The 22,706-nt window shown below is 37.5% G+C and overlaps 2 protein-coding genes across 3 annotated transcripts in view; one reads left to right on the top strand and one right to left on the bottom strand.

Moving 5' to 3' along the window:
- The window catches only part of LOC310722610 (uncharacterized protein), a 676,055-nt gene that overhangs the window by 588,323 nt on the left and 65,026 nt on the right, over nucleotides 1-22,706 (bottom strand). The gene's annotated exons all lie outside the window — the stretch shown is intronic.
- The window catches only part of LOC310722505 (uncharacterized protein), a 43,366-nt gene continuing 24,922 nt past the window's right edge, over nucleotides 4,263-22,706 (top strand). The window contains exons 1-4 of the mRNA XM_083535033.1: nucleotides 4,263-4,389; nucleotides 16,983-17,294; nucleotides 17,403-17,711; nucleotides 17,999-18,055. Of these exons, the coding sequence (XP_083391159.1) occupies nucleotides 4,314-4,389; nucleotides 16,983-17,294; nucleotides 17,403-17,711; nucleotides 17,999-18,055 (754 nt within the window). The 5' untranslated portion in view covers nucleotides 4,263-4,313. The remainder of the gene's footprint in view (nucleotides 4,390-16,982; nucleotides 17,295-17,402; nucleotides 17,712-17,998; nucleotides 18,056-22,706) is intronic.

A 22,706-nucleotide genomic window follows, 5' to 3' on the forward strand; every position in this document is an offset into this window, starting at 1 on the left:
AGTTTCTCTTTTTTTCACTTATTTCTCACTTTGATGACCAATTCTGCTTTAGAGTGCGCTTAGGACAACCTACATTATTAATGCATGGTATGTACACAGAAAACTGAAATGAATGAATTAAGAACTGAGGAAATACACAAACAATAAAAAAAATATATATACAAAATATATAAACAAAAACAACTTATTTATTATTTATACATATATTTGTTTTGTGTATTTTATGTATTTTTTTTAAATGCCTTAGATATTTGGTGGAATTTTTATATATTTTTTTTATTGTTCATGTATTTACACAGTAAAGAGACTGACATACAGATGTAGATGTAATATATATATATATATATATATATATATATATATATATATATATATATATATATATATATACACTGGCGATCAAAATTAGAGAACAATTTATAAACAATTGAAAAATTCTGAAATAATGTCATCTTTACTGCTCAACAGTTTTTTATATATTTTTTTTATTGTTCATGTATTTACACAGTAAAGAGACTGACATACAGATGTAGATGTAATATATATATATATATATATATATATATATATATATATATATATATATATATATATATATATATATATATATATATATATATACACTGGCGATCAAAATTAGAGAACAATTTATAAACAATTGAAAAATTCTGAAATAATGTCAACTTTACTGCTCAACAGTTGAAGGAGTTTTTGTCCTGTCTATACCATGCTACCAGACCACCTTTTCCACAAAAAAACTAAGGCATTTAAAAAAAATAACCATTATTTTTCAGAAAACACACTGATCAAAATTAGAGAACACTTTTAGATACCTTCCAGTTATTGGTGTTAATCTGGCACCTAGTGCTAATTTTCTTGATTATCTGTCAACCTTTATTTAACTGGCAGTCTAACTTCCAGTTTTACTGACTCTGCAAGATGGTGGGCTGTTCTAAAGTGACTGAAAGCCTCCGGGGGCAGGTTGTCCAGATGAAGGCCAAAGGGATGACCCTATCAGCTATAGCAAGACAAGTTGGTCGTTCCAAATCTGTGATTTCAAGAATATTGAATCTTTACAACATCACAAACTCATTCAAGCCTGCCAAGAAGGCTGGTCGTCCACGGAAGACAAATACAAGAGAGGACAGGATACTGCGGAGGATCTCAATGGGCAATCGTTTCCACACTGCAGCTGGATTTGCTCACCAGTTCAGTGCTGAACAGGGTAAGGAGCTGTCACGTCATACAGTATCTCTACGTTTAAGAGCATTTGGACTGAAAGCCCACTCTGCAGTAACCAAACATCACATTAGCAGAAAGAATCAAAAGGCTAGACTAAGCTTTGCTGAGAAGCATGTTGTGTGGACAGAGGGGAAATTGGTTCAAAGTTCACTTCAGTGATGAAAGCAAGTTTAATTTATTTGGGTCCGATGGGAAACATTATGTTCAGCGACAAACTGGAGAAGACTGAACCCAAAGTGTGTAAAGAAGTCAGTGAAAAGTGGAGGATGAAGTGTCATGGTTTGGGGCATGTTTTCTGCAGCAGGAGTTGGGCCTCTTATACAGCTACATGGCAAAGCGAATGCAAATGTTTATCAGAACCTTCTTCAACAACATATGGTTCCTTCCCTACGTTTATCACCCAATCGGCCCGCAGTGTTCATGCAGGACAACGCTCTATGTCACACAGCAAAACAGGCCCAGAGTCCTGATCTCAATCCAATAGAGAACCTCTGAAAAATCCTTGGCGACAAAGTTATGGCCAAGAAAACCACTACAGTCATCGAACTGTGGAGGAGACTGTAAAAAGAGTGGACCAAAATCACACCAGAGCAGTGTGAGAGACTAGTGCTGTCCTGTGGCTGCAGATGTGCTGAAGTCATTCAGAGGCACTTCCTACTAATTGCTGACTGTTGTAACCTTCAGAAAATTTTGTTGGAATCTTTTTTTTTTTAAATGTTATTTTGTGGAAAAGGTGGTCTGGTAGCATGGTATAGACAGGACAAAAACTCCTTCAACTGTTGAGCAGTAAAGATGACATTATTTCAGAATTTTTCAATTGTTTATAAATTGTTCTCTAATTTTGATCGCCAGTGTATATGTATGTGTGTATATATATATATATATATATATATATATATATATATATATATATATATATATATATATATATATATATATATATATATATATATATATATATTACATCTACATCTGTATGTCAGTCTCTTTACTGTGTAAATACATGAACAATAAAAAAAATATATAAAAATTCCACAAAATAACTAAGGCATTTTAAAAAAAATACACAAAATACACAAAAACAAATATATGTATAAATAATAAATAAGTTGTTTTTGTTTATATATTTTGTATATATATTTTTTTTATTGTTTGTGTATTTCCTCAGTTCTTAATTCATTCATTTCAGTTTTCTGTGTACATACCATGCATTAATAATGTAGGTTGTCCTAAGCGCACTCTAAAGCAGAATTGGTCATCAAAGTGAGAAATAAGTGAAAAAAAGAGAAACTGATGAGAAATGCCTAAAACCAGTTAGAGATAATAGTAAAAAAAAAAAACAATTTAAAGGTTTTTTATTTGTCAGAGTTTTTTGTACAGAAAATTCCATTATGTGAGAGGGACCTCTGTTGGAAGAGAACAGAAATGTGCATTTGAAATCTAATAGTTCTACAAAATGTTAAAATATAAATGGTTAATTACAGGTGAGAACAGTGTTTTCTTAGCAGAGGAATCAGTAGGTTGAATTTGGCTGAGTTTGTTTCACAGCAAATAAACAGCAAATACTATAGTTTGCAACTGTCAGTTGTTATTTAACATAAACTATTAAAAATAAGTAAATGCTACAATAAATGCAATGATAATAATAATTTTATTATTAATATTAAAACAAATACATAGACTTAGGTCAATTTCTACATTTATTTATTTATTTTACATTTCTTCATTCATTTATTTTCATTCGCAGTATGTGTAAATAAGGTACATGGTCGTAACCTCACTCTAAAGCAGGATTGCTCAAAAAAGTGAGAACTAAGTCAGAAAATGAGAAAATGGGGTGAACTACCTGATGCCATTTAGAAATAATTATTAAATTAAAGCTGTAATGGTTCCATCATGTGAGCGTGGCCTCTGCTGGAAAAGACCAAAAAGTCCTCATAATATACACTATATTGCCAAAAGTATTGGGTCACCTGGTCATAAGTATGGTATGTGGTTTTTGAGCATTGCATTCACAATTATTCCCGATTTGCTCTTATAATTCCCCCCAGTTTTCTGGAAAGATGATTCACTAGATTTTAGAGTGTGCTAATGGATATTTGTGTTCATCAGCCACAAGGGTGTCATGAAAGGTAGGTACTGATGTAGGTGAGGAGACCTGAGGTGTAGTCGTTCCAATTTATCCCAAAGATGTTCAGTAGGGATGAGATCAGATCTCTATAGCAGGCCACTCAATTTTCCTTTCAGGAACTCGATCTGCATCGAAATGCTTTGGAAACACACCCAAGGTTTCCCTCTCTGACAGAGGGATTTGTCTTCTTGTGAAGAGAGCATGCAGCTCTATCTCTTTTCCTCCGAGGAGGGGGCTCTGCAAAGTCAAGAAGCTTATTGCGGATGTGAAAAGCGTCGTTGCCAAACTTGATATAACTTGGCCGGTTTATTACCAGAGATTGCCTTCATCCAGTAAAATAGATGAGCGATTTCTGACACCTGTGTCGCAACCTCCGCATCGGGGTCTCTCGTTCTTTCCCGACCCACAGAGGTCCAGGTCATGGCGCTGGGTTGCCGATCGGAAGGTCTGGGGTTCAAGCCCCGGTATCGCCAAGCTGCCACTCTTGGGCCCTTGAGCAAGGCCCTTAACCCTCTATGCTCCGAGGGTCCCTTACGAGGAAAATATCAAGGTCCGTGACGTTGGAGTGACGTGGGGCCGCCTTCCCGTGGGCTCACCACCTGCAGGAGGGACCGTAAGGGACGGTGCTGTGAGGATTGGGCAGCAGTCGAAGGCCTGCTTAGACTGCTGCCCACGCGACCCGAATTACGGATAAGCGGGAGAAGATGAATGAATGAATGAGTTTATTGCTATTAGATGATTGATAATGTAAGTATTCAGAAAATAGACTCAGTTCTAATGTGCAAAAGACATAAGGAACTTTCTCAATTCTGTGGTCAAGGCCATGGTGCTAAAATTGGAACTTCCTGTGTGAGTAAATGGATTTAATTGATAAGGTGTTTTAAGACGTGGTAAAGCAGTCGGTCAGTGTGTGTTGAGCTCTAATACAGTCTTTGGATTAATGTGTGGATTCTGGTCCTCAGTAAGAATGCAGGTGTGTTTTCTTTTCCTCCTCATACAGCTTCATATCACTGAAGGTCAGTCTGCTGTTCTCTCTCTCTCTCTCTCTCTCTCTCTCTCTCTCTCTCTCTCTCCTTTCAAATATAAATATATCATTTAAGGCCTTTACACATTAAGTCATTTAGTAAACTTCCTCCTGATATAAAAATGTAAGTGAACACTGAACATTTAAAGAGATTTGGAGAGTTTTGGGGTTTTTGTGTTTGCCATCATACTAAATATAAATATAAACATGAGAAAATGTTCATCATGGGACTGTTTCACTCCACTACAGTTTCTTCTCATGCGCTTTCATTCTCTGTTACTCTTCGTGGTTCTTACATGTGTTGTACATGCGCTTATACTACAAGACTCCATACCAAACATTTTACAGATGTTTAAAACACTGGGGTGTGTAGACTGTTAACAGGATGGAGGAAGGATGTCTCTAAACTGCTTACTCATGTGGTTTGTTCACACCATCAGTTGCTTAGGCTTTTTGATGGTGTGTTGAAACAAGAGTTCCGCTGAGTCAAATACATTTTCTAAAAAACATTTCCTGCCTTTTATAATAGTAATATATAATCAATTATTATAATTATCATTTAATATTAATAATAGTAATAATAACAATTAACATCGTAATCAATGTTCAAGGTTTAATTTGTCAATCCCACCATATGTGCAGACATACAAAGGAATCGAAATACCGTTTCTTTTCTCTCTCATCAAGTGTATACAGTGTGAATGCAGTATAGAGAGTTTGTATCGGCTATATACAGATTTTGTAAGAGGTAACAGCAGTGTACTTGTGATAAAAAGATCTGAAAGGAGCACATGATGGGAGGTGGGACTTCTGCTTTCCTCAGTTTGCCGGAGGAAGTAAAGGCGTGACTGAGCTTTCTTGGTCAGTGATGTGGTGTTTGTCATCCAGGCGAGGTCCTCAGAGATATGCACTTCCAGGAACTTTTAGGAGGAGATTGTTTTCGTTATTCCACTGGATCAGTCGGCTCACCTAGCTCTTGTAGTTGGCCTCATTGTTGTTGGTGAGGAGGCCCACTACAGTTGTGTTGTCTGCAAACTTGATGATGTGGTTGGTGCTGTAACTGGGTACAAAATCATGGGTCAACAGGATAAAAAGCAGCGGGCTGAGCATGCACCCTTGTGGTACCCCTGTGCTTAGTGTGATAGTCTTTGATGCTGAACACTGACTACACCCCAGGTCGACTCACCTACATCAGTACCCGGCAGAAGAGTGGAGGGAATTTTAAGAAGGTCACAACTCTCTCTCTCTCTCTCTCTCTCTCTCTCTCTCTCTCTCTCTCTCTCTCTCTCTCTCTTGTTCTCTCAATTCTTCTCCTATTTATGAATCTAAATTATAATTATTAAATTATGTAATTCATTACCTCCTAAATCTAGTGGATTCAATTTTATTCCCAGATTAATAATTGATTCCAAAAGGTAAATGTTTTACATTTGTGCATATTTCAGACAAACTTTATAAACAAGAGTAAATGAATACATTTTTTATTTCAGATACTGACTTTTAAATGTTCATTTCATTTCATTTCATCTTCTCCCGCTTATCCGTAATTCGGGTCGCGGGGGCAGCAGTCTAAGCAGATTCCCCAGACACTTCTCCGTGTCCAGGGATCAGGCTGTCAAGGCCCCTGCCTTCGACTGCTGCCCAATCCTCTCAGCACTTTTAAATGTATTTATTATAATTTACAGCATGTTTTCTCTTCACAGTTTAAATTTTCAGTAACTTTAGTGAGTTTAGGAGTTACAGGTTGTCTGTAGTTCTGTAGAGTTGCTGCAGATGGTGAACTGCTCATTAACAGATCATTAACTGGTGTGTTCCTACAGGCTGCAGACTGGAAGGAAATAGAAAGATGACAAAAGAGATCACTGCATACACAGGAGATTCAGTACTGCTGCCCTGCTCCTGCACTGACCTCCACACCAAACCTCAGAGATTCAAATGGAAGAAATACATTTATGATTGGGTACAGATATCTCCTCAGAGTGAACAGTACAAAGGCAGATTTCAGCTGGTTAATGATCAGAGTTCGGGAAATCTCTCTCTGCTCATATCACACCTGACTGTAGAGGATGGAGGAGTTTACAGGTGTAGAACAGAGAGTGAATACAGAGTCATCAGACTCACTGTTAAAGGTAAATAACTCATTTTTATTCACAATGTAACTTCAGTGATATTCTCATGACATATTAATCTGATGTTGTAACAGTAATGCAATATGTTGATGTTTGTTTATTCTCCAGGTTGCACACTGAATCATGAGACAGTGGAAGTGACTGGATATGGTGGACATTCTGTTCTTCTGCCCTGCTCCTGCTCTGATCTACAAAACAAACCACAAACTTTCAAATGGTCCAATAATAAAGAATCTAATTACAAAGAAATCTTCCCAAAGGACCAGACAAATCACTACACACACAGAGTTCAGCTCTATAATGATCATCATCCAGGAAATCTTTCTCTACTTATATCACAACTGACTGTAGAGGATGGAGGAGATTACAGGTGTTGGGTCCTTGATATTATTAAGGACATCCATCTCACAGTAAGAGGTAAAACAAACTCTTGTATGAAATCTTTGGGAAATTGACTCTAGTTTTTATCCAAAACAATATTTTTTACTACTGCTTTATAATCGAATTTAGTGTCTTTATATTCATGGAAAAATATAGTGTTAGTAAAGTGTTAAAATCACATCTGTAAAGGTTCTGTTTCATGTTCTGCCCCTCATCTGTATTTGTGATTATGTTTTTATATTATTTGCGTGTGTTCTGACCCACATTCAAATCTGATTATGATTCCTGGATTAATATCTAATTGTTTAAATATTTCTCTCCTTGCAGAGGCTCCAAAAAGTCCTTTACCATTCACCACAACAATCCAAACCACTGCTAAACCAGGTACTAAACACCACTGCAACAGGATGTCTGTTTTTTTGTGCTGTTAACTGCTTGACCTTAAAACAAGTCTCAAACACTAAACTCAAACACTACACTTATTTCTGTCCTTTACTTTTTGTCTCATCTACGAAACCAGGACTGGTGACCAAAGGCTACAAAAATCTGCAGTCTAAAACATCTGAAATAGGTAATGACTTATGAATCTTAATTTTTGCTGTCTTGTGTTAATATTTCGTGTTTTGTGGTAATATTTCCAGAAAATGAAAAATTATCCAGATGTTTTTTAGAATTGTGGAAGTATTCAAAAATGTGTACCTATTGAATCACAATGAAACATATATTTGAACTAGCCAGCATTTCATTCCGTTCATATTTTTAATGTATAAACCTTAATTTAAAATCAACTCCACTTATGTTTAACATACAAACTTGTCAAACAAGCATTCACGCCGAGTTTTGACAAGGTTTCAAGAAATTGAAATTTCTCTGTGTCAAAGCTCATTTTACAATCATCTGACGATGATTCCTGGATTTATTAATAATGCTTTTTATATGTCTCTCATTGCAGAAGACATAAAAAGACCATCTCCATCCACAACAACAATCCCGACAACTTCCAAACCAGGTAATAAACACCACTCTAACAGAAAGTCTGTTTTAGATTTTTTGTGCAGGTTAATGCATCACCATAGAGCAAATCTCATACACTAAATCTACACACTTCCTAAACTGCATAGTGCAACTATTACATCAGCATGGATTCGTAGTAAAAGAGTTTGGGTGCTGAACTTATGCATTTTAAAACAAACAAAATAATGACAAAGAAGACCCAGGACTGTTGAGAAGCTGGAATCCTATTTCAGACATTTAGGACAACATTCCTCCAACAAAAATCCAGCAACTGCTCTCCTCAGTTCCCCGATGTATAAAAATTATACAGTGTAAATGTTTAAATAAAATAATGTTATGACTGATATTGATGACGTCTCTTCAGAGTCTCTTCCCTACTTTCCCTTCGCTGTGGTGACTGTGATCTTTCTGCACATCATTGTGGCTGTGGTTTACTGCCCCACCAAAAAGAAAGGTACAAGTTTCAAGGTCCTGTAATTTTACTAGTCTGTGGAAAAGGTTCCTTCACTTACACATCATTGTATCTTCATGAACTGAGCGTTTCTTGTTTATTTTACCCTCCAGGTCCTAATACAGTTCAATACAGCAGAGGTGATGGAGATGGAACAGTGAGTCTACAGTAGAGAAGAACAACAGAAGAACAAATGTAACAGCAGCACCTGATTACCAGACCAGAGAGCAACTTGGTCCACAAGATTGAAGCTTTGCTTTTCTGATGTTCTTACCATATTGTAGAATCTATTTGATATGCTTCTCATTTTTCCTTATGCAGTTAAAAGGACAAAGTATTCGCAGATTGTCATATTACTGAGTACCACGTGAGTGTAAATTCTTCTTTCAGAAAGTTTAACTCATTCCATAAATATTATATAAAAAATTCTCACTGTATCACAAATTAGACACCACTGTTTAATTTTGGTGTTAAAACTGTTTTAAATGTGTTTATTATAATAAGAATAAAAAACTGAGAAAGTGCAAACGTCAAGTCAAGTCTCTATGCTGAAGAACATTATCCTTTTTTCCTCTTCACTATTTATTAATAGAGTCATACATAGAGACAGAGACAGATGGAGACGGACAGTCACTGGTAAACACAAAAAGAAAAACAAGAAAGCAGTAAAACCTGATTTAGAACTCTGGAAGTCTGTCACCCTCTTAGATTTTACCTGAACAGTTCTATTAAACTGTAAATGCACTTGAAAGCATTTGAATTCTAATAGTTTAACACCCAAATGTTTAAAATTCAATTGACTCATGTTTGGTTATATGTGTGGGACTTTTTTTTTTTTTACCAGCAGAGGGCAGAAGATGCCAGTGGGTTTGCTGTATTTTTTATTTTTGTGGTTAAATAAAAAAAAAAAACGATTGCTATATATATATATATTTTTTTTTTACATGAATAAGTACGTGTAAATAAAATCAAAAAGAAAAATTGATCAATTTATCTATCTATCTCTCCTTTTTTTTAGTATTTAAATATTACCATATTTCTTCATTTATTTCTGTGTTCTGTATTCTGTGTACATATCAGGTATTAGTAAGGTAGGCTGTACTAAGCTCACTCTAAAGCAGGATTGGTAAACAAAGTGAGAAAAAACTAAAAAAAAAAAAAAAAAAAAAAAAAAAGAAAAGAAACTGAAGGGAAATACCTGAAAACAGATGGAGAAAATTGTTGAAAAAAAAAAAGGTTTAAAGGTTTATTATTTGTCTGAGTTTATTTTGTACCAAAAATTCCATCACGTTAAAGGGACCTCTGTTGGAAGAAAACAGAAACGTGCATTTAAAATCTAATAGTTTGACAAAATGTTTAAAATATAAACGGTTAATTATGGGTGAGAACAGTGTTTTTACCAGCAGAGGGCGGTAGTGATCAGTAGGTTGAATTTGGTTCCCTTTCAGGAACACAAGCTGAGTCGCTACGCTTTGAGAACACTTCCGGATTGTCCACGCTCTAAATCACGTGTGTAATCTGTACAAAATTAGCGGGGTGACGTCACGACCAGGAAGCTATAAACTACCTGATGCCAGTTTGAAATAATGATTGAATAAAAAGGCGTAATGGTTCCATCATTTGAATGCATACTTCGTTCCTCGCGTAAATGATGCGTATGCAAGGCAATCATTTTATAAACTTTCCTAAAAGTCGTAGAGAGACTGTTCAGCAGTTTACAACGCGTCTCAGACAGGCAGCAAGAGACTGTGCATTTGCGGATGACATGAATAATCAGATTCGGGATGCCATAGTAGGCAAATGTTCGTCAACATATGTGCGTCGCAAACTTTTGGAGGAGGGACCTAACCTCACACTAGATCGCGCTTTGGAGGTTGCTGCGCTCTGTGAACGGATAGAGGAACAGATGGGTGCATCATCGATTAGTGAGACATCTACACCTGATAAAGAGTCTGTGAATCGCATCTGGAACAAAGAAGGAAAACAAATGAAAGGGAAATTCAAGGGAAAACAACATGCAGAATGCAGTAAGGTAAATAAACAGTGCTATAGATGTGGTAATTCTGATCACTTAGGGAGAGATTTAAAATGCCCCGCGAGAGGTCAGACATGCCATAAATGTAAAGGACGAGACCATTTCTCAAAAATGTGCAAGACTAAAAATGTGAAACAGCAAACTGTAAACCAAGTTGAAGGTCAACCTGAATATGCATTCGTCATCCAAGACAATTACATGGACAATAGACTAAATGTTTGCTTGTGAAACGTCAATTTAAAAATGCTTGTAGACTCAGGTGCAACCAGCAATATCATTGACGAAAATACGTGGGAAAGACTGAAATCAATGAATATTAAATGCCATTCATACATACCAGAAACAGAAAGGAAATTGTTCTCTTACTCATCTGATAAACCTTTGCCAATAAAGGGAGCTTTTGAGTGTGAAGCTAGAATAGACAACTGGATGGTATCTGCAGAGTTCATTGTCATCAAAGGGACTGGAAAACCGTGACTGGGGAGAGATACTGCTATGAAGCCTGGAGTGCTGAAGATAGGCACAAACATTGCAGCAATAACGGATCTCAAACAAACACTTCATTCACAATACCCAGAAGTTTTCCAAGGAGTTGGTAAGCTGAGAACCAAACAAATCAGCTTATATATAGACCAAAATGTTCAGCCAGTGGCACAGCCTCTAAGACGAATACCATTTAATTTGAGGGGTCCTGTGGAGGAAAAGATAAAAGAACTTCTAAAAATGGACATCATAAAAGAAGTGAACGGACCTACACCATGGGTTAATCCAGTTGTAATAGTGCCAAAAGCCAATTCTGAAATCAGACTATGTCTTGACATGCGACAAGCTAATTGAGCAATCATCAGAGAGCGATACCCCATCCCCACTGTCGATGAGCTCTTACAAAGCATGAACGGATCCATGTTCTTTAGCAAGCTAGATCTCAAATGGGGATACCACCAACTGGAGTTGACACCACAGTCTCGTCAGAATACAACATTTGCAGTCCACAATGGGGTATACAGATACAAATGGCTCATCTTTCGTCTGCAAGTGAACAAGACCAACATGAGATAGCGTCTGCCCTTGCTGGAATAGAGGGAGTTGAAAACATCTCAGACGATGTGATTGTTCATGCAGCTGACCAGGAAGCACATATGCAACGTCTACATGCCGTCATGAAGGGTTTAAGAGAGAGCGGGCTAACCCTGAATCCTTCAAAATGTCAGTTTGGCATGGATCGCTTAAATTTCATGGGAATTCTGCTTACACAAAAAGGCATTGGTCCCACTGAGGAGAGAGTCAGAGCTGTGGCAGAGGCCAGAGAACCACAAAACGCTTCAGAAGTTCGGAGCTTTCTTGAACTTCTCAGTTACAGCAGTAGATTTATTCCACAATTTGCAACACTGGCGGAGCCCTTGAGACGTCTTACCAGAAAAGACTCTGAGTTTGTCTTTGGTCCAGAACAGAAAAACGCATTCAATGATCTAAAAAAGGAACTTGCAAGAGCAGGGACTTTAGCATACTTCGACAAAGACGCTCCAACGCAGGTCATCGCTGATGCTAGCCCTGTAGGGTTGGGGCTGTATTGACGCAGCGTCAAAAAGGACAAATGGTGACAGTTTGCTACATCAGTAGAAGTCTATCAGACTGTGAGAGACGTTACTCTCAGACTGAGAGGGAGGCCCTTGCCCTTGTATGGGCCTGCGAGAGGCTACACCCCTATGTGTATGGCAGACAGTTTGATTTGGTCACAGACCATAAGCCGTTAGAGTCAATATACGGTCTACGTTCCAAGCCCTGTGCCCGTGTTGAGCGATGGGTTTTGCGTCTTCAACCATATAACTTTAAGGTTGTTTATGTTTCCGGAAAAGAAAACATTGCTGATCCATTATCACGACTCCTGGGAAGCACAGCAATGAGAGAAAAACACTCGCAGGAGTCGGATGAGTATGTGAGATTTGTGGCCATCAGCGCCACACCAAGAGCCCTGACTACAAGAGAAGTGGAGGAAGCTTCGGAAAAAGATTCATTTTGAAAGGTGTATGACGTATGCACCTGTAGCTAATGAGCTGTGTGTTGTAGGGTTTTTAGTACTACGTGGAACGCGCATTGTTCTTCCGAAAACACTACAACCACGAGCAATTTCACTGGCACATAAAGGACATATAGTTATTGTTGGAACCAAACAACATCTGAGAACAAAAGTATGGTGGCCTGGCATGGACAAAGCTGTGGAAAGATTTTGCAAATGTCATGGTTGTCAAATAGTGTCTCGCCCTGATGCTCCAGAACCACTGCAGCCTACACCATTGCCAGATGGACCGTGACAAGATCTAGCAGTGGATCTACAGAATTGCACAGTCAGAAGGACTTGACTGGCAAAAAGAACTCAGGAAGTATGTCACAGTGTACAGAGGAATTGTGTATAATACCACCGGCAAAAGTCCAGCTGAGCTTCTGTTTAAAAGAAAGATGAGAGACAAGCTACCTGATCTTACATCTGTGGATACTGATCTTGAAGTTCACGACTACGATGCAGAGAAAAAGGGGAAATATAAACTGTATGCGGATGAACATCGCAAGGCAGAATACTCAAATGTAGCAGTTGGAGACCGAGTTCTTCTGAGACAGGACAAGATTGACAAGTTTACCACTCCGTTTAATGCAACACCTCACACAGTGGTCAGAAAAGCTAGGAACCAAATAACGGTTGAATCACCTACTGGAGCCCAATATACTCGCAGCACAACATTCATAAAAAAATATGTAGAGAGAGAAGCAGAAAACAAGCAGGACAGTAAGAAAGTGGATTGTGATGATGGTGCTATGAATGCAGAGCAGCAGACAATGTCAGAGGACTCAGAGAGGCTTGCACCTAATACTGTGTGTAACCAAAATGTGGCATATGCTAAGCCCCAGAGACAAAAGAAATTGCGTCAGAAATTTTCTGACTTTGTAATTGGTTAATTCTCTTAAACTGGTAAATGCAAATAATGCTATTTACATGTTCATGGGTTGAGAATTAGTAAGCAAGTTTAAAACAGGCTAAAAAAAATTTTTATATGTGAAAGTTTAAAAATAGTATGTTGTTTGTTTGCCGATATAGAGACAACAGTTTGTCTTAAAGTGTTATGGTTAAAGTGTTATAAATCTATATCCGACTTTGGGGGGGATGTCATGTACTGGAATGATGCTCTGTATCTTTAAGAAATGAAAGTGCAATGCATAGTGGGAGCGGGATGTTAAATATGTGTAGTGTGCTGGAGAACACGAGTAAAGATGATGTTCAGAATCCCGATTGGTGTGTGAGTGACTAAGTTAATAAGATAAACGAGGTATATAAAACAGATACACAACATATGGTTCTATATTTATTTCATTATTTGATATTAAATGTCTCATTTAAGTGTCTTTTGTCATTTTCCTGTTTAATTACAGTGTTTTGGTTTTGTGTGTTTCTGTGCAGCATTGTGCTTTTGGCCTACTTTGTATTTTACACACTTTCGCATGGTCAGTAACATTATGCTAAGTTTACACTTCCTGTGGATGATAGCACTTCCTGTGGAGGTGTAAGAAAAGTAAAGGAGGAAACTTGCAGTGTGAGATGTTTAGAGCGTTCATTATGATCAGACACATGCAGCAGTCAGTCAGTGTGTGTTTAGCTGTAGTTCTCTCTTTGGATTAATGTGTGGGTTCGAGTTTACATTAAGATTACAGCTTCATATAACAAAAGGTAAGTCTGTGCTCTCTCTCTTTCTTTCTCTCTCTCTCTCTCTCTCTCTCTCTCTCTCTCTCTCTCTCTCTGTCTTATTCTTTACTCAAGATTTTATTATTTGTGGTGCATGAAAAGGACACATTTTTTTATAACTCGTCCTGCAGTTTTTGCCCCTGCACCACGAATGATACCTCAAAATGTATGGTCTGATTTGCCCCAGCTGTTTTCAATCACATGACCAAAAAGGCATAGTTTTTTATTTCCATATAAAATTAATGGGGCAGAAAACATGTGTCCTATATCGGCGAGTGGGTCACAACCGTATACCCCTCGAACCCCAGACCTGCTCGGAGATATTGGAAAATTTCAACCCCAATAGAAAATTAATGGGGAATCCGACCCACCACAGTTTGGCCGGCATTCGCCCCACACGCTCGTATATCCACTCGTCCGGTGTGAGCAGTAGATTGCGCTCATATACCCTGCATTCATTGATAACCCTGGGAACAATGGGTAAGGGGCAAATAATCAGCCCTATTGAGATAAATGGCAAAACATACATATTAAACCAAACAGCCTGGTGGGGGGTGAAATTAACAGCACAAGTTGATAATATGCATGTGATCACATGTTCTGGAGCACAAGGTTATGATGTGAGACGTATGTTATGTGTAGGCTTTGCTAAAAATATATGTTTTTAATCTGCACTTAAAATGGGAGAGTGTGTCTGAGCCCCGAACACTGTCAGGAAGACTATTCCAGAGTTTAGAAGGTAAATGTGAGAATGATCTACCACCTTTAGTGGACTTCTTTAGTGAAGATCTCAGGGAGCGTGATGGATTGTAGTTTGTTAAAAGATTGGATAGATACATGGGAGCCAAAGAATTTAGGGCTTTATAAGTAAGAAGTAGTAGTTTGTAATCTATTTGAAACTTAACAGGAAGCCAGTGTAGGGATGATAAGATTGGGGTTATATGATCATATTTTCTTGACCTTGTGAGAACTCTGGCTGCCACATTCTGAACTACCTGAAGCTTGTTTATTAATGATGCAGGACATCCACCTAGTAATGCATTACAATAGTCTATGATGGAGGTCATGAACGCGTGGAGGAGCTTCTCTGCATCAGATATAGATAACGTTTCTTAGCTTAGAAATATTTCTAAGGTGAAAGAAGGCTGCTTTTGTAACTTGGTTGATCTGATATTTGAAAGACAAGTTGCTGTCTAAAATAACTCCCAGGTCTTTTACCGTTGAACTAGTAGTTACAGAACATCCGTCTAAATGCAGATTGAAATGCTGGAGCTTCTGTGTACTGGTTTTTGAGCCAATGACCAAAATCTCTGTCTTATCAGAATTTAATAGCAGAAAGTTATGGGTCATCCAATCTCTTATTTCTTTAACACACTCAGTTATCCGAGCTAATTAAGCTGTATCTCCTGGTTTTGATGAGATATATAGCTGGGTATTATCAGCATAACAATGGAAGCTAATTCTATGCCTTCTAATAATATTTCCTAAGGGAAGCATGTATATTGTGAAAAGCAGGGGTCCTAGAACTAAACCTTGTGGCACGCCATAATTGACTAGCATTAACCTGGATAGCTCTCCATTTAAGGCTACAAAATGGTAACAATTTAACAGGTGGGATTTAAACCAGCTTAATGCCTGTCCCTGAATGCCGATATAATTTTGTAAGTGATCTAGGAGGAGATCATGATCTATAGTGCCGAATGCAGCACTAAGATCTAGCAGTGTGATATCTTCAGCATAATGATTGCTCTTGTACAAAAAAAAAAAAGAATATTCATTTAAATGTGATTAACAAAGCAAACAACGTACCAGATCACTTAATGACCTACACACACAAGTAATCTGCAAGTAGTCACTTAGACCTGTTTGACTGTGGGTGTGAAGCAGTCTGCTAACATCTTCAATCCTGTTCTTCATCTTCTTCTGTTAGAACCAAAGATGCCAAATTTTAACTAATCTGTCCACAGAACTTTCTCACAGTCGTTCACAGTCCAATACTTGTGTGTTTTTGTCTTTTAACTGGTTTGATGCATAAAAACAAAAGGAACATGTGTCTCAATTAATAAATAGTGTTTTTGAACTTTCATGTTTTCATGTGTGTAATTGCTGCATCATGTGATAAAACATGAAAGAGGAAGTAACCATTAAACAAGTAATGGAAACTATTACATCAACACTTGTGGTGTGTGTGTGTGTGTGTGTGTGTGTGTGTGTGTGTGTGTGTGTGTGTGTGTGTGTGTGTGTGTGTGTGTGTGTGTGTGTGTGCAGGCATGTGGGTATTGAAGCGCAATCGTGAGACTACATTTGAACACAGTGCGCAGATTCTTAGGAACATTCCTGAATTGTAGACACTAATTTATAAAAATGCTGATGTGTTTTTATCTCCTTCTTCTCTTCCACTTCACTGAAGGTCAGTCTGCTGTTTTCTCTCTCTCTCTCTCTCTCTCTCTCTCTCTCTCTCTCTCTCTCTCTCTCTCTCTCTCTCTCTCTCTCTCTCTCTCTCTCTCTTGTTCTCTCACTTTTTCTCATATTTAAGAATCTAAATAAGAATTTAATGATGTAAGTCATTACCACTTAAATCTAATGGATTTTATTTCATTTTCAGATTCATCATTATTCCAGAAAACATTAGTAATATGTTGCTTATTTTAAATGTTTTACATTTGTGAACATTTCAGACAAACTTTATGAACAAAAGTAAATTAGTTAAAACACTCTTCACAATTTCATCTGCAGTCACATTCCTACTTTAGTGAGTTTAGGAGTTACAGGTTGTCTGTAGTTCTGTAGAGTTGCTGCAGATGGTGAACTTAACAGATCATTAACTGGTGTGTTCCTACAGGCTGCAGTCTGGAAGGAAATAGAGGGACAGAAGAGATCACTGCATACACAGGAGACTCAGTACTGCTGCCCTGCTCCTGCACTGACCTCCACACCAAAACTCAGAACTTCACATGGGAGAAATACATTGATTCGAATGACTGGGTACAGATATCTCCTGACAGTGAACAGTACAAAGACAGATTTCAGCTGGTTAATGATCAGAGTTCAGGAAATCTCTCGCTGCTCATATCACACCTGACTGTGAAGGATGGAGGAGAATACAGGTGTAACACAGAGAGTGAATACAGATACATCAGACTCACTGTTAAAGGTAAATAACTCATTTTTATTCACAATGTAACTTCAGTGATAATCTCATGACATATTAATCTGATGTTGTAACAGTAATGCAATATGTTGATGTTTGTTTATTCTCCAGGTTGCACACTGAATCATGAGACAGTGGATGTGACTGGATATGTGGGACATTCTGTTCTTCTGCCCTGCTCCTGCTCTCAACTACAAGCCAAGCCACAAACTCTTAGATGGACCTTTTATAAAAAATCTAATTATAAAGAAATCTTCCCAAATGACCAGACAAATCTCTACACACACAGAGTTCAGCTCATTAATAATCATCCTCCAGGAAATCTCTCTCTACTCATATCACACCTGACTGTAGAGGATGAAGGAGATTACAGGTGTGACATCATCAACAGTGTTAAGGACATCCTTCTCACAGTAACAAGTAAAACAACCTTTTATATTTAATTAATCGGAAATTGACTCTAGTGTTTATCCAAAATATATTTAAAATATTTTGACTACTGCTGTATAATAAAATGTCTTTAAATATGTTTATATATTTATGGAAAAGGAATAAAGTGTTAAAATCACATCTGCTCATGTTCTGCCCCTCATCTGTATTTCTGATTCTGATTATATATTATTTGTGTTTGTGTTCTGACCCACATTCACATCTGATTATGATTCCTGGATTAATTTCTAATTTAGTAAATATTTCTCTTCTTGCAGAGGCTCCAAAAAGACCTTTACCATCCACAACAACAATCCAAACCACTGCTGAACCAGGTACTAAACACCACTCTAACAGAAAGTCTGTTTCTTTAGTGTTATTTACTGCTTCACCTTAGAGCAAGAACACTTAACTCAAAAACTACACTTATTTTTGTCTTTTTGTCTCAGCTGTAAAACCAGGCCTGGTGACCAAAAGCTACACAAATTCACAGTCTCAAAGTAATAATCTATTCACTATTATCTTTATTAACAGTTTTAATATTTACATACTTCATACTTTATCTAAATTCCTGAGTTCATTCAATATAAACATGTGTTGTATGGCTTTTAAATATGACGTCCAGTGAACTTGGAAAAGTTTTCATTTTTCCAAATCCTCTCTTAATGCATGTTTTGCACTGACTTTAAACCACTCGAACAAACATATCAAGCATTAAGTAGTTATCATTTGAGTCCACTTGCATTTCTCCAGGGTAGAACGTCATTTGAATTAAGCCGTGTTTATGTAAAAACGTGCATAAAAGTTTACAGTTTTCCAGAAAGATGAGTCCTTATGATCTGAGATTTAAAATACATAAATATGCAAACTTTAGGGTTTTGAAATGAAACGGTTGCTAAGAAAACAATTGCATCCTCGTGTGTAACATAATGTGAAGTTAATATTGTAGTTTAATAAATCGAGGCAGAAAAAAAATGCATTGAGGGAAAATATATTCAATTCAGTGTAATTTTTTTTTTCTATAATGATTTTAACAATGGACAGTGTCCCAAAGCAGCTGTAAAGAAATAAATCGATTTCTATAATGTATACTTCTGTACCTCACTCTGTGTTATTGTTGTTACTGTTTTCTTAGATTCAAAAAACATCATCAGCTATGTTGTTGTTGTGGTTCTGCTGCTGCTGCTGCTGATTGTTGGAGGAGTCATGTACTGGAAACACAGAGGTATACACACACACACACACACACACACAAACACACACACACACATTTACTGGTTTCATTCTATAGGACAGAGAAGAGAACAGATAGGTGAAGGACAAACAGGACAGAGGATGCAGAAGAAGCAGGTGAATACATACATTTATCAGTTTTTACTCACTCAGCTGAATTTGTTTGTTACAAGACTTAAGTTTGCTGTGTGTGTCTGTGTGTGTGTGTGTGTGTGTGTCTGTGTGTGTGTCTGTGTGTGTGTCTGTGTGTGTGTCTGTGTGTGTGTCTGTGTGTGTGTGTGTGTGTGTGTGTGTGTGTGTGTGTGTGTGTGTGTGTGTGTGTGTGTGTGTGTGTGTGTGTTTTTGTAGGATCGTACCAAACCTCTGAACTTAAATGTAACATCAGAACCCACTTCTGATGCAGTACACGAACAGGTGAGCATTTCTGAGTGCTTGGGACAATCTGTGTTACTGATTTATTGTTGATGGGTGTGTGTGTGTGTGTGTGTGTGTGTGTGTGTGTGTGTGTGTGTGTGTGGGTGGCTGGGTGGCTGGGTGGGTTGGTTTGTGTGTGTGGGTGGGTGTGTGTGTGTGTGTGTTAGAGTTTGGTTGTAATGTTTAATGTTACATATTTGTATTTTACATAATGATTCTGCTGTTCTGTATGCATCGATAAATCAGCCACCTAAAGACACCAAAGCAGAAGAAAAGGTGTGTATTATTCTAAGTGGATCTTACATAGTGTGTGTGTGTGTGTGTGTGTGTGTGTGTGTGTGTGTGTGTGTGAATAAGTACATAAGTGTGTAATAATGTGTTATTCATGCTCAATTCCTGTAGGATGATGTTACGTACTCGACTGTGACTGTCCACAAGAACACTCGAAAAGCAACACTCCCTCTAGTGGAAACAGGAGATACTACAGTATATGCTAGCATCAAAACTAACTAACACACAAACACACACACACACACACACACACACAAACACATACATTATTATTATGTCTACACATGTATACAATCTAACCTACACAGTCTAACCCCACATCGTCGGATATCGACGTTGCCTTGGATGGCGTAGACATCCGACGCAGAAGGGAGCCCCTTCACATCGCTTTTCAACGTAGATGGCCCTCCTATACACTTCAATGCAAATCCCGCGTCGCTTTTCAATGTAGATGCCCGTCCTATACACTTCAATCCCTCATCTTCGGATTAAGGTTAGGGTTTGGGTTTGGGTTGGGGTTAGGGTTTGGGTCATCTTGGGATTTGGACGACCAACCAGGGGACAACCAACAAATAGGTTGTATGTAGTGGATATTTCGTAACATTATTATTATTTATTAAATATAGTATAAATAATCCGATACACTTATTATTATAAATAATAAGTGTTTATTAATATAGATAATATTTATTATAAATAATAAGTGATTAAGTGTATAGGACGGCCATCTACGTTGAAAAGCGACGCAAAGGGTCTCCCTTCTGCGTCGATGTCTACACCATCCGAGGCAACATCGTTATGTGACGATGTGGGGTGAAACTGGGCTGATCTAACATATAAAAAGAATATTTGCTTTAAAAATTTACTAATATACTTGCAACAATAATAATAAAAAGTAATAATAATCTGTTGCAATATATAATCAGATTTTTTTGCACTTTTTATGCTTTTATGTAATATATATTTTTTAATTGTCCATCATTTTTTAAACCTTGAAAGCAGAAGTTTAATATCTTCCTAAATAATTTTTGTTATTATTTTTTTATTTTATTTCTTTTTTATTATTATTATTATTTTATTATTTTTTTATTAGTCAAATGTCAGTGTTCAATGTTGAAAAACATTATTTGACGATGTATTTTTCAACACCTTTAAACAAGATTTTTCAATAAAATTCTGTAAACTTAGTCAAGTCAATGGAGTTTATCTTTTGCACCACATGACAGTATAAAAGTGTATGTTTGGGGCGAGATATCAGGTGTTGGTTCAGTATTTAAATACTGAGGAACTAGATGCATTAGAGAAGAGACAATGGCTCAGTCTGGTCTTGAATGTCTGAAAGCTTCAGTACCTTTTCCCAGATGACTAAAGGTTGAAAAGGTTTTCTATGAGGGATGCATGGAGTATCCACAGTGCTGGTGGTGTTTACATGCCGTTTGTTGTTTGTTGCTGATCTTCCGGGACTTGCTCTCTTTGCACAATATTCTCTCCAAATCCTTTGGTCACTGATCACTTTATTTTTGATTGCCGCTATTGTAGAATTGCACAATTGTTTACATTTCTCTGTTTACATTTTTCTGCTACTGTGCACCTTATTTTGTTACGACAGGTTTTACTGGCGGAGCTATTGTTGTTTTTATTTTTATATTTTGTGTATTTTGTATTGTCCTGCACTGTCCTGTGTTGTCTCGCACTGTCTTGTGATGTCTTTGCACTGTTTTCACCAGTTGCACACATGCACTTTATGTGGCGAGGATCTTAGTTCCTGGCCCTGTGTTCTTCTGTTCTGTGACTGTTGTTTTATGTTGTTTTATGTAGCACCTGGGTTCAGGAGAAACGTTGTCTCATTTCACTGTGTACTGCATCAGCTATACATGGTTGAATGACAATAAAAGCTTCTTGACTTGACTTGACTTGGTACAGTAAATGGCAGGTAATGATGATCTGCTCCAGTCCTTCCCCCTCCCCTGACCATTTCTCCACATTTCACGTATTTTTACTGAAAGCGGAACTACAGACTTTCAAGTTAAATGCTATTCTGGAAATTGCGTAATTACATTACATATTCTCACACAAAACAACCGTCTGAAACCTCTTTCCAGTCACGCAACATAAGAGGTGCGGAGATGTTTATTTTTGTGTGCTTGCAGTACCACACCATGGTTTAATCCAGGTTTCGGTGAGACAAAGTATTATTATCATTAGATGTCTGTTTTTGGTGTTCCTGGATAAAATACTATTAATATAATAGACTTGTTCGATTTGGATTTTTACCGGCAGGGGGCAGAAGTCAAATCAATTCAATCAAATCAAATCGTATTTGTTACATACACATACATACAGGGTACGACATGCAGTGAAATGCTTTTTACGATGGTCCAGCTTGAGGGAATAGGAAGGGAAGAAAAATAATACAAGGAAAAAGAGGGCAGATAAATAAAGTATAAAAAAAACTATATAAAAATATAAGAATATATAAAGATATATGGAATAAAGGTGTATATACAAAATATGTTTGCGGCACTAACAGTAAAACAGTAAACAATTTAAGGTGGTTTATGTAATTGTCCTTAAAGTGTTTGTGTGCGGTATGGTGTGGTATAAAGTGTCCGTGTGCGGTATGGTGTGGGATAAAATATAAAGTGCACTGTGCTGTGCGAGTTAGAGTTTAAAGTGTTGTAGTGCAAAAAGAAAAATATGTGCGGAGAAAAAAGTGTGATGATGGAGAGAGTGGCCCAGCTTTTAGATCCTGGGTGTTTCCTGGTTTAAACTTTAAATAGCCTGCGGGAAGAAGCTCCTCCTCATTCTCTCTGTGTTCACTTTCAGGGAGCGGAAGCGTTTCAACAAAGAAAAGAGTCCATTATTGGGATGGCTGAGGTCCTTCATAATCTTCCTGGCTCTGGTCCAGCACCGCATGCTGTAGATGTCCTGGAGGTCAGGGAGCTTGGTGTGGATGGTAAGTTCAGCTGAATGCAACACCCTCTGGAGGGCTCGCCTGTCCTGCATGGTGCTGTTCCCGAACCAGGAAGTGATGCTACCCATCAGAAT

The sequence above is a fragment of the Silurus aristotelis genome (genome assembly GCF_946808225.1).
Source record: "Silurus aristotelis genome assembly, chromosome: 29".
Taxonomy (NCBI): Eukaryota; Metazoa; Chordata; class Actinopteri; order Siluriformes; family Siluridae; genus Silurus; species Silurus aristotelis.